A 13,425-nucleotide genomic window follows, 5' to 3' on the forward strand; every position below is an offset into this window, starting at 1 on the left:
CCTGAGACTGTGTCCTCTTGTTCTGGTACTGGCCACCTGGGAGAAGAGACCAACATCCGTCTGTCTACAACCTCCCTTCAGGTAGTTGTAGAGAGTAATAAGGTCACCCCTGAGTCTCCTCTTCTCCAGGGTTCACGCACACATGAGTGTGTGTGTCACGCACACATCTCTGCTTCATAGGAAACTTACCATTAGAAAAAGTAATCAATGAAAATAAATACTTCTGATGACTGAGAGGAGTTCACATTAGAATATACAAGAAATTTAATGCTAATGAAGAGACACTGAAATAGATTTATTTTTTTTAATCCCCTTTTTTAACAGTTTACATAAAAGCTTATTAATTACTGGGAAAATGTAGACATCAACTTGTAAAATTATGAAATACATGAAGATGAAAGCTGCTGTTAAGACTGCAGTAAAGCATTTTAACATTACTTTTGTTTGTAAGATTTTTAGAAGCAACTCTTGGCTTTCTTCTCCAGAACTATGGATGGAACAACTCGGGTCACTGCTTTTTCAATTCACAAAGGAAAAATAACTTCAATTCTTTAACTTCTGAAGGCTCTCCCACTGCTTTAAAGAAAAGCCCCAAACCAAAGCAAGCCCCATAGAATAAATAACACTATTTCTTAAAACACCGTAACAGCCTAAAAACAGCTGCCCTATCGAGCTCTGATGAAAAGGGTTTCATCAGGAGCTGCAGGACAATTCTCCTTCTCAGTAACAGTCTGTACTGTGCCTGAAGCAGACACGATTACTGCCGTTTTAGCTGCTGACAGAGCTTTCTCCTTCTCTGCGATGGCAGCACAGACTGCCACAATTTCGTCGCTTTCAAAATCATATTCTGGGATTGAATCTTCTGCAAGTTCTTTTTCTTTTGCCAGTGGCTGCACTGCCTCAGCCTTTGTTGCCTTCTGCTGTTCATGTAGTTTTCTTGCCCATGAAAGGTCTTCTTTCCATACTTCAGGGTTCATTGGAAAGATGTGTAAGGAAACCTGGAAACTTCTAATCGCCTATAAACAGAACAGGGGAAAAAACAAGGATTGGACACTTTAAAGCCTAAATCTTTCATTACAGAAATTAAAACCAGTAACAAAAAAATTTTGTTCAACATTCAAACAAAGACACAAGCAATTCTACTCCAGTCTGTCTTCAATGGAACAACCCTCCCTCAGCTAGCGGTTCTGTAGCAGTGATACCTACAAACACCTGTGGTAGTTTTAGGCTGTACCTTTAAAATTTTCCACAGATCCAGAACAGAAAGTAGTAAAATGTAAATAAATCACCACTGGATGCAAAAAGGAAAATTATGATAGTTCTAAACAATCCCATTAGAGAGATTATCTACTGTAAGAATTAGTTTGGTTAACAATCTCTCACTCCTTTGGCTTCTTTGCTCTAGGAGAAAGGATAGAATAGAATAGAATAGAATAGAATAGAATAGAATAGAATAGAATAGAATAGAATAGAATAGAATAGAATAGAATAGAATAGAATAGAATAGAATAGAATAGAATAGAATAGAATAGAATAGAATAGCTTTCTGCTTGCATATGCAGCCAGCCAATGAATCTGCTCAAGTGCCAGTGAAACAGTGCTATAGAATAGAATAGAATAGACCAGACCAGGTTGGAAGAGACCTTCAAGATCATCGCATCCAACCCATCATCCAACACCACCTAATCAACTAATCCATGCAACCAAGCACCCTATCAAGTCTCCTCCTAAACACCTCCAATGATGGTGACTCCCACCACCTCCCTGGGCAGCCCATTCCAATGGGCAATCACTCTCTCTGTGTAGAATTTCTTCCTAATAGCCAGTCTGAACCTCCCCTGGTGCAGCTTGAGACTGTGTCCTCTTGTTCTGGTACTGGCTGCCTGGGAGAAGAGACCAACATCCATCTGTCTACAACCTCCCTTCAGGTAGCTGTGGAGAGCAATAACATCTCCCCTGAGCCTCCTCTTCTCCAGGCTAATCAACCCCAGCTCCCTCAGCCTCTCTTCCTAGGGCTTGTGTTCCAAACCCCTCACCAACTTTGTTGCCCTTCTCTGGACACATTCCAGCAAGTCAGCATCCTTCCTAAACTGAGGGGCCCGGAACTGGACACAGGACTCAAGGTGTGGCCTAATCAGTGCAGTGTACAGGGGCAGAATGACCTCCCTGCTCCTGCTGGCCACACTGTTCCTGATACAGGCCAGGTGGCTTCTGCTTGACCTTGGCTGCATTGTTTTGGCTAAGTTCTAACAGCTCTCTGCTCTTTCACTTGTGCCTTTGTGTCCAGGGAAGTAAGGAGGGGGGCAGGGAGCAGCTGCCCTGGTTTTTGGCCAGGGGGGTTCTTGTGCTGTTTATTAGATTGCAAATACCTGTAAATATCATAAATACTGTGTATTTTGTACATATTCATTGCATTCCATTGTAGACTGTAGTTTTACTTGTAAATACAGCTTCATTTGCTTCCAACTGGGCCTGCCTGGCAATTCTAATGTTGGGGGGAATCTTCAACCTACCACAACAGCTGTGTATACAAGTGTCTGAAAGTACCAAGAATTCATGAGTAAATCAGCTACCTGGAAACAAGGGCACTGTGGTGGGTTGAGAGTTTGAATATCAAAAGTAATACCATTATTAAAAAGGTAAAAGCAAAAATTACTTTTCATTTTTATGTTTTTATATTTCATTTTTCTTCTGTCATCAGATGTGCAGGAAGATAAAAGCAGACAGGTATGGTTTAAAGAAACAGAGAAAAATGATAACTTGGATTTAAAGTATCACTAATATTGGTGCTTTAGTCACTTCACATACACACCAAATCCTATAATAATCCTACCCCCATGATAAGCAGCTTCTGTATGAAGTTTGAGATTGCAAACACACTTACCTGAATGGGCAAAAGTATACAAATAAATTCTTGACTTTGAGAGTTTCTCTAAGAAATAACTCCTATAGTCTTATAAACCATGTATTATTAATACAGTTAAGCATAGTTGATACTGTTTATTCTGTCTTTCAGCTCAATTGGGAAAGTCTCACAACTACAAACATTCAACACAGAAGCTGTTATATATAAATCCCAGGACTATCTAATCCACTGGATATGGTGTTTGGCAGTTAGAAGAGATATATTAGACCAAAACTACAACTTCACTCTGTATTTATAGTTATATTAAGAGTGAAAAGGTCAAAACTGACCTAACTTACTAAGACTTATGTGCATGTACACACAAGCATGTGTGTATTTCACATGTATAATCACTTGGCCAGATAAGGAAATGTCTACCTGAGTGAACAAACTCTTGTGTGACAATGAGCAGAAGCCTTCCTGTGAGGTGGGAAAAGACTGATAAGGATCTGGATTGCATTTGGAAGGAGTTTTAGCAACACATACATAAAGACTTTAAAGACATATGAATGACCATCAAATTCTATATTCTGTTATAATTTATAACCATGTAAAGCACACAAATTAATCTGAAAAATCACAACTTTTCATCTTCACTGAACTGCTAATTCATCTTTCTGCTGGCACAGAATAATACACAAACTCCATACAATGTGAACTCAGCAGAGAAAAGAGACACATCAGATTTAAGAAATGCTGATTACACTAGCAGTATTAATGCTGTTGCAAAAGGCAGCCTTTCAGTTCCAGGGAAAAAATAAAAACAAAATACTTTACTATTGGTCTGCAGCCAGCTCTGAAGTGTAGGAGCATGCTGAACTCTAAACAGTAGGCAGAGTGAAGTCTAAATTCTTGCAGAACAGTGCACTTTTAGTCAACTTCGTGAGTTTTTAATTTCCAGGGATATATGAGCTAAAAGGAAACAATAAATGCTCCTCTTTTGTGTATCTGTTAACTACTAGATATAAACAAGGGTCACCTGATTTTAAACTTTCCACAAAATTAAAGCCTGTCTCCATAGTTATGTTTTGCACAATAAGCAACATTCAACATGATAATGAAACATGATGATGAAATACAAAGTAATGTTTGATAAGCTTAGAAGCTGCCCTGATGATTCATACAACATAAAATGAGCATCTTTTTATGTGTGGTAGTTTTATAAATAAATGTAAGAGCAACAAAAATAACAACTATTACGTTGTTGTTACCATCATCATCATCATCATTATAATAATTAGCGTTATTTATTATCATCATTGTTATCATTATGATCACAAGATCACAGGATGTTAGAGGACCTCTGGTGATCTCTGAGTCCAACCCTCCTGCCAAAGCAGGACCATAGAATCTAGCACAGGCTGCACAGGAACACATCCAGAAGGGTCTTGAAAGTGTCCAGAGAAGAAGACTCCACAACCTCTGAGCAGCCTGTTGCAGTGCTTATAGAGTTCCCCCTCATGTTGAGGTGGAACCTCCTGTGCTGTAGTTTATATCCATTACCCCTAGTCCTATCATAGGCTGCAACTGAGAAGAGCCTGTCCCCTCCCTCTTGACACCCAGCCCTCAGATATTTATAGACATTTATTAAATCCCCTCTCAGTGTTCTCTTCTCCAGACTGAATAGCCCCAAGTCTCTCACTCTCATCATAGGGCACATGCTCCAGTCCCTTAATCATCCAGGCAGCTCTCCATTAGACTCTCTCCAGCCGATCCCTGTCCCTCCTGAAGTGGGGAGGTCTCACAAGGGCAGAGTAGAGGGCAAGAAGAACCTCCCTCGATCTGCTGAACACACTTTTCTTAATGCACCCCAGGATAGAATAGAATACATAGAATACATACATACATACATACATAGAATAAACCAGGTTGGAAGAGACCTTCAAGATCATTGTGTCCAACCAATCCAAGCCACCCAAACAACTAACCCATAGCACCAAGCACCCCATCAAGTCTCCTCCTGAACACCTCCAGTGATGGCGACTCCACTACCTCCCCAGGCAGCCCATTCCAATGTGCAATCACTCTCTCTGTATAGAACTTTTTCCTAACATCCAGCCTGAACCTCCCCTGGCGCAGCCTGAGACTGTGTCCTCTTGTTCTGGTACTGCTTGCCTGGGAGAAGAGACCAACATCCGTCTGTCTACAACCTCCCTTCAGGTAGTTGTAGAGAGCAAGAAGGTCACCCCTGAGTCTCCTCTTCTCCAGGCTAAGCAACCCCAGCTCCCTCAGCCTCTCCTCGTAGGGCTTATGTTCCAAACCCCTCACCAACTTTGCTGCTCTTCTCTGGACTCGTTCCAGCAAGTCAACATCCTTCCTAAACTGAGGGGCCCAGAACTGGACACAGTACTCGAGGTGCGGCCTAACCAGTGCAGGAGGGTGGAAAACATTTACTTATTACCAAATCATACTGCTAACATTATTATGAAGAATTTTAAAAATAATGGTAACACAACTTCTTCCCAGTTCATCATATGGCCTGCATCTGCTTTAGCTAATACTAAATTACAAGGTCTAAATGTTAAGAAGATGGACTTCATCATGGTTAAAGCCTTAAAAGTTCTGAGCATCTGGCAAGAGTAGCTAACAGGGGATGCCAGCTCTCTCTCTCTCTCAGGAAATGCTTGCAAGAGATGAGTACACTTGGCAGAAATTAAGTAGAAAGAGCAATTAAAGTGTTGGAGACTTGCCTGCCCTTCTGTTTTCTTGGCTGAAAATAAAAATCACCTCGAGCAGAAGATGTTTTCATGCATTAAAAAAACACCATTAGGTGGGTTATCAGAATATGAATTCTAACAGTGGTCAAACACATAAAATAAAATTACACTGTCATGAAATGGAAACTGCAGAAGCAAGAGACTTAACTGCTTTTCAATGAAAAGCCAACCAACAGTTTCCTTTTGATTATCAAAATATTTACATGTCTACACATTAACATTTTGAAAAATCCTCTCAGAATAAGTTATGCTAATTAGCTGAATTCCTGTACAATGCAGTAATTCCTCTCTTTGCTCGTACATAACTACCATCATTATGTAAGAGACCTAAAAGAGTTTATTTCAAGAGGAACCAAAGGGCTGATCTGATGATCGTCTTGTCAAGACCTCATTCCTTCTACAAAACGTACTGCCACAGTTGGAGACTGCTAAACCACTAACTACTTGCTAACAATAATGTGAACTACATCTTCAAGGCATTAAACAAAAAGCATGCACGATCCATTCATATTTACACAACTGCCCAGTTAACTTTAAAATCCCCAATACTCACACAGAGGTCCCAGCCCACAATGAGGGAAGTCACAGAATAGTTAAGGTTTATTGGGACCTTTCGAGTGTATCTGAGCCTATGCCTTGCTCAAACAGGGCCATCTGGAGCTGGCTCCATGAGCATGTCTCCATGTCTTAGGAATTTCCCCAAGGTGGGAGACTCAGTCACTTTCAGTTGGTTTGTTAGGGATTTTAAATGCTGTTTTTCAAACTGATGAAACTGTCACTGCTTGTCATCGCCAACACAGTAAGTATCATTAGTAAATACAAACATTTACAATTAAATGAGAGAAACTGTGCCAACCCCAACTACATTTCTACAGTTCCTGCATTCACATTGCAAGGTTTACTCCAGTGTGCTTTTCCAAACTGGTTTGTAAAATTTAAACATTACTGTAGAATTACCCTATGTAGTAAAAAGAACAAAAAGAACAAAGGGCTTTTATAAAAGAACAAAAAGAACAAAGGGCTTTTATAAAAGCTAAATAAACAGGGACCGATTTATCTCACTCTGTCTCAAGTCTGACAAAACCAAAATGAAACTTTTATTTTGTTTTTTAAAATAAGAAATTCATATATTCTGCAGCTCATAATATAAATTAGATTTGTTTGGAAGCTGTATTTTAGAGAAACTTGGAATTAAGATACAGTAAATTGTTTTTTCCTAGGAAGGAGTGCATAATTCATTGCAAAGTAATAAAAATATTTTGAACAGACCATTTGACAGGATGTGGGTAGTGAAGACAGATGTCAGTGAGGGAGAAATGAAACAAAGAAACTGAAACTACTCTTGAGGAGGGCCGTAGTTCCTAAATCTTAAAGAAAAAGCCCTGACATTTATGTCTTATTAACTTTTGTTTTTAACAAATATAATGCAGTGAAAAATCAGAAAATCAAGGTAATGGAAGGTCCTGAGTTCCACTAGCATGAAGTAAATTTTCTGCACAAGAATTTGGGAGGGTACACACCCAGGATAGCTATCTGAGCCAGCCAGTGGGGTATTTGATATCACACTATACCAGGGGAAGGCTTTTGGGACACAGCAAGGGTCACGTGTTGGCAGTGTCTGGTGAACCATTTGTGTCTTGTGTCACTTCCATTATATTTTACTTGATTAGAATTATTATTATTCCTGCTCATGGAGCACCTTGATGAACCCTACTGGATCTGTTGGTCACCAGTGCAGGCAAGTTCATCAGGAATGTCAAGACTGGAGGCAGCGATCATTTACTGGTGGAATTCACCATACTAAGGGAACACAAATCAGTCAAGGAGCATAGACAGGACCCTGAATTTCAGAAAAGCAAATTTTCAGGGAGTTAGTCAATAGGACACCCTGGGAAATGGTTCTCAAGGGCAAGGGAGAAGAACAGAGCTGGCAGATCTTTAAGAACATGTTCCACAGAACACAAGAGCTCTTGATTCCTATGTGTAAGAAATCTAGCAAGGAAGGGAAGAGACCTGCTGGTCAAACTAAAAGGCAAGAAGGAACTGCACAGGCAGTGGAAGCACAGACAGGTATCCTGGGAAAAGTAGAGAGATGCTGCCCAACTGTGTAGGGATGAGGCCAGGAAGGGCAGGGCATGGCTGGAGCTGAACTTGGCAAGCAATGCAAAGAATAACAAAGGCTTCTACAGGTACATCAACAGAAAAAGGAATGTGAAAGAAAACTTGCCTCTGAAGACTGGAAGAAAGGAAATGTTGTGCCCATTTTTACAAAGGGTAGAAAGAAGGACCTTGGGAATTACTGAGCTTTCAGCCTCACCTCTGTGCCTGGGAATATTGTGGAGTGAATTCTCCTAGGAGCTCTGAAAAGGCACACAGAGGCCAGGGAGGTGATCAAAGGCAATCAGTGTGGCCTCAGTAAGGGCAAATTCTGCCTGATGAACCTAGCAGCCTTCCAATGCAGAGTGACTACATCAGTGGACAAGGGATGACCTTTGGGTGTCATCTATCCGGACTTCTGCAAGGCCTTTGTTGTGGTCCTCCATAACATCCTACTTGCCAAGTTGGAGAGATGAGGGCTTGATGGGTGGATTGTTTAGTGAATAAGGAATTGGCTGGATCACATCCAGAGAGTACTGGTCAATGGCTTGAAGTTCAGATGGACACTGGTGAAAAGTGGTGTCCCTCAGGGTCCATACCGGGACCTATGCTGTTTAATACTTTTATCAATGATATGGAGTGAGATTGAGTACGCCATCAGCAAGTTTGCAGATGACACCAAGGTAGCTGGTGCTGTTGATATGCTAGAGAGACAGGATATCATCCAGAGGGACCTAGACAAGCTGGAGAGGTGGGCCCTCATGAACTTCCACAAGACCAAGTAGAGGGTCCTGCACCTAGGCCAAAACAATCCTCATTATCAATACAGGATGAGGGATGAGGTGATAGAAAGCAGCTCCTCAGAAAAGGGCTTGGGAGTTCTGGTGGATGAGAAGCTGGACATGAGCCTACAATGTGCACTTGTAGCCCAGAAGGCAAATCACATCCTGGGCTGCATGAAAAGATGTGTGGCCAGCAGATCCAGAGAAGTGATTCTGCTACTTTACTCTTCTCTGGTAAGACCTCACCTGAAGTACTCCATCCAACTCTAGAGCCCTCAATACAGGAAGGACATGGACCTGATGAAGTGGGTCTAGAGGAAGGCCACAAAAATGATTTGGGTCTAGAACGCCAGCCCTGTGAGGACATGCTGAGGCTTGTCCAGCCTGGAGAAGAGAAGGCTCTGAGGAGGCCTAATAGCAACCTTACAGTACCGAAAGGGGGCCCACAAGAAGGATGAAGAGAGACTGTTTACAAAGTTCTGTAGTGATAGGACAAGGGGCAAGGTTTGAAATTAGAGAAAAGCAGACTTAGATTGGATGTTAGGAACAAGTTCTTTACTATGAGGGTAGTGGAACAGTGGAACAGATTGCCCAGGGAGGTAGTTGAGGCCCCATCCCAGAAGATATTCAAGCTCATGCTTGATAAGGCTCCGGGAAACCTGATATGGTGGCAAATGTCCCTGCTCAGTGCAGAGAGGTTGGACTAGATTACCTCTGAAGGTCCCTTCCAACCCAAACCATTCTATGATTCTATGACTTAGATCACCTCATCAGTAAGCCTTTTGAGTTCAATAGTTATTAAATAATTTGAGCTTTTAAGACTCCTCCAGTCTTGACTTTTAAAGATCCCTTAAAAATTGCTTGGTTCAAAAATAAATTATGCATATTATCTGCATTTCAGAATAAATCATCAAGTTCTTCTCTGTACCTAAGAACATATTCATCAGAAGACAGGTCAATATGCCTTAAAGTCAGAAAAGCAAAACTCCAATATGATCTTACCTGGCCCTGGTAATAACTCCTCCACCCATTCTCTTCACAGACAGAAAGGTCAATGTAACAATTACAGGAGCACCTACTGCAGTGTTTTGTTTCAGATGAATAACATGCTTTGATGTAAATCTCTGATTGCTTCCACTTAACATGCTTTGGTTTGCATGATGGAATAGTCCCAGACTACATAAATTAGATTCCTTTCTGATTAAGCTTGACAATGCACTCCAAGAAAGCACCCAAATTGCTACTCTGAAGTACAACAACATGAAAACAATGTGAACACCAGGTCTCCAGCACTAATAAGATATACACTCCTACTGGTGTGATGTGACTTGCTAATACAGACAAAGCTTATAGGATGTGGTGAGCAGACCTGGTGGTCTAACGAGTTTTTGTATACCAATACCTATAATTCACATTACAGCAACTAGCACTTTTTACAGAATAAGCAGTGTCTGTTACCTTGGATCCTTGAGAGAAATAAAAATTGGAATTCTCTAAGACTAATGAGTTTTAAAAACTCAGACATAATTTACAATGACAATTTCAGATACTTAGAAGTGAAAAAAGCATTGTAGATTGTAGACCAAGCAAGACAGACCATCTGTTCTTACCTTCTCATCACGAAAGCCATGTAACATCACTAGTTCTGTGATGCAGAGATGCATGGTTTTGTTTTTCAAATTATGATACTGCACAGCCTGTAATAGCACACTACACATCTGTAACACACAGCTTTTATCTTATGTTATTCCTATTGTTTTGTTGGTTTTGTTTTTTAATACTGCTCCTCACTATCAACTGGCACTCCACAGTACTCTCATCTTTCAACTAGGGTGAACTGTGCTGTAGCAGTACAGTACCCAGAATGTAGTACATGCAGTTATGTCAACATAATTATTCTATTGCTACCACATAGATAAAGTATATAACACAAATGGCTTTGAGCCAGACAGGTCTTCCACAAGCCCAGCAACAAAAAACACACAGAAGCATTTGTGAAAAACAACAAAGCAGAAGGAATACTGCAGACAAATAACAATCTTTTTCCTCGCCTACTTTCAGGTTGCATAAGGATATTCACTACCTTAATATTTCTGTACTTTCATTCTCTTACACACAATTCAGAGGATGTGGTTTACAAGCCTAGCATATTAATGTTGTTCATTTTCCTACCAGCGCTATCTCTCCTAATCCAAGCTGGGCACGTCCCAAAGTCTGCCAAGCATCCCAGGAACGTGGGTTTCTCTGGACAGCCATTTCTGCTGCATGCACTGCTGGGAACATTTCATGCAAAGACATCAGGACCTACGACAGGAAAACAAAAATAAGAGGGATATGAATAAGCAAAACTCAAAACAGCTTTATGTTTTCTGTGATTACCCAGACAATCACCATTGTTTCAATAACCAAGGGCAGGTTCCTCTTATGTAGCTTTCTCTAGTTTAAAAGTTAGTTGTCTAATACCAGATAGTCACCCAGTCTCATTCCATAGCCCACAGAGAGAAACAAGCATGCTAGAGAATGACTCATCTGAACTATTTAAGCAACCCTATTACAAGCACATTAATTGCTCCCAAAGGTGTCCCTCCTTCTCCCTTCCTCCCCACAAACCCCACACCCTGTAAAGGCAGAGCAGAATACAGTGAAGCACAAGCACACTGAGAATTAACCGCAGTACACAAGCAAGTATTGTTGAAAAACTCCTGGGTTGTATTTGTTCTTTTTAATAGAAGACTGGGATCTATCAATACAGTTGCAGTACACAGGATAAATAGAAACAATCCATGAAATTCTGTGTGGAAACTGCCCTTACCAATGACTGTTGTATTTGGAGAGCAAGCATTCTGCAATAGCAAAGCCTAACTTCGACGTCATTTACACTTAAAAACAAACCAAAAAAAAATCAAACACCAAAACCAAACCAAGAAACAAACAAACAAAACCACCACCACCACAAACTCACATAAACAAACAAAAAGCGGTTTCTGCATATGGAGATCTCTTTTACTCAGTAGCACAGGTTAGTATCAGACTGTTATCATAGCATTTTACTCCTTGAATTGAATCTTCATAACTAAGCCTACAAATCACAGTTAATGATACATAATGTGGCTCAAAGCTTGCCTTATTTTTCCAAGACCACCATGAAATTGGCAAATTACCTGAAGATCTGCATCACTCTGAGATCATGACTTCAAACACCCACATACTATGGTGACAGATACCAGTACAAGAAACAAATGACAACTACATTCCTATAGTCTGATGAGAATGTCAACCACAAGAGTAAGACTCATGTGTGGGCAACCACTTTCATCCCAACTTACCCACAAGCATGATGAATAATATTAGAACATATTAGGACTGTTGCTGAAGTGCAAAAAAGCACTTATTTAACCTTCCTGTGCTATGATATATTAAATAAATGTGAGTGTGGAGTAGAGGAAGATTCAAATGCAATAATGTTCAGTATTTAATTAACAAAGTATTTGCCTTACTACAGAAAGTCATCTTACCCTCAAGAAATACAGGAAGCACAGCTTCAAAAAAACACAAAACAAGCAAACAAAAAATCACCATTAAAAAACCACCATCCTTTGGATCTATGCTCCTAAACTTTTCTAAAGACTACCTTTATGGTTTCTCTTTAATTCCATTCAGTAGGCTGTACACTGGAATTTAGAAGTACTAAAAATCTCTTTAAAATAACCCACAGCTACTGTGTCATGTGATTTTCACTTTTCCCAACCATTCTCAATGACTGTGCTTTCTAAGCAAAGTTTGTAATGAACACTATTGTAGATTTGCAGAGATCTACAAGCATAGTGGCAAAGAATACCAAAGCGCACAGAGTCCCTTACAGCACACCCAAAGGCCCCCCAACGCTTCCCTTCTCCCCTCCCAAGGGTCGACCCAAAACCTCCCAGGGCACTTTATTTCCTGCCCTGTCCCCTCCCCCCCCCCACTAATGCTAGGCTACTCTCAGGCTGGCCAGGTGGTCTGAGACCTACCCTCCACTTCTCCTCCTGGCGTTAGGCCTAGACAGGCCTAACAGACCTTCAGATACTTCCCCACCATTAGCTGATAGAGAGCATCTCCCATGGGAACAGAGAAGGAAGAAAGAGGAAGAGAATGACTTTGCAGGAGAATTTATAGGGTACAGGATTTATGGGTAGAAATATGTTGTTTCCTGTGTTTTCCTTACTCAGTTGGACACTTGGGACTGGAGTAACTTATGTGGCAGTAACAGGAGGCACCTAGCCTAAATTGCCACAATAGTTGGCCATCCTACCATGATGAAGTCATTCTGCATCTAACATCTGTCTTTTACATTAATCTCATAATGTGTTTATTCTTATAAGAGAAAACAACTCCAAGTACAGTCACCTGAACATTTTTCTGCATCCTGAGTATTCAGTCCTTCCTACTAGTACTTTCTACTGCAATAAAATTCAAAAACAATTCAAACAAACACGACCAGCACAGTTTTCTGTAGGTATATATTTAACAAGAGGTGCTCAGCCCTTCACTTGTACAGGCCACATGGCCATGACAAAGCCAGAGAGGAACCACATGTGTTGTAATCCCCTTTGTCATAAAATGTGTATGTCTCATGCCCAATATATGGCCAGATGAAGCACCAAATTCATGTGCAAATTCATCATCCCCTGGTAACACAGAGTCCAGTGTGGTCTCCATTTCACTAATATGCTAAATACCTAAAAGATTATTATCACCTGGGTAGTATATTACACAAATTACACTGGTAGACTTCACTGCAACATAAACTTCTCATCCTGAGCATATAACTCTGTGTTTATTACATAACTGAAAAATATAATAAAAATAGTGTATTATAACATAATAATTTTGAGTTCTGCATGGCAAGATGTAAGGTGTATTTTCAAGGATGCAGCTACCCTGA

The 13,425-nt window shown here is 40.5% G+C and overlaps 1 protein-coding gene across 1 annotated transcript in view; it reads right to left on the reverse strand.

Annotated features, from left to right (window-relative positions):
- Positions 1-315: 315 nt before the first annotated feature.
- TTC33 (tetratricopeptide repeat domain 33) overlaps positions 316-13,425 on the reverse strand; it is a 38,410-nt gene continuing 25,300 nt past the window's right edge. The window contains exons 4-5 of the mRNA XM_054178481.1: positions 10,674-10,805; positions 316-1,016 (exon numbers count right to left, since the gene is read on the reverse strand). Coding sequence (XP_054034456.1) covers positions 666-1,016; positions 10,674-10,805 — 483 coding nt within the window. The 3' untranslated portion in view covers positions 316-665. The remainder of the gene's footprint in view (positions 1,017-10,673; positions 10,806-13,425) is intronic.

The sequence above is a fragment of the Dryobates pubescens genome, chromosome Z (genome assembly GCF_014839835.1).
Source record: "Dryobates pubescens isolate bDryPub1 chromosome Z, bDryPub1.pri, whole genome shotgun sequence".
In the NCBI taxonomy this organism is placed as follows: Eukaryota; Metazoa; Chordata; class Aves; order Piciformes; family Picidae; genus Dryobates; species Dryobates pubescens.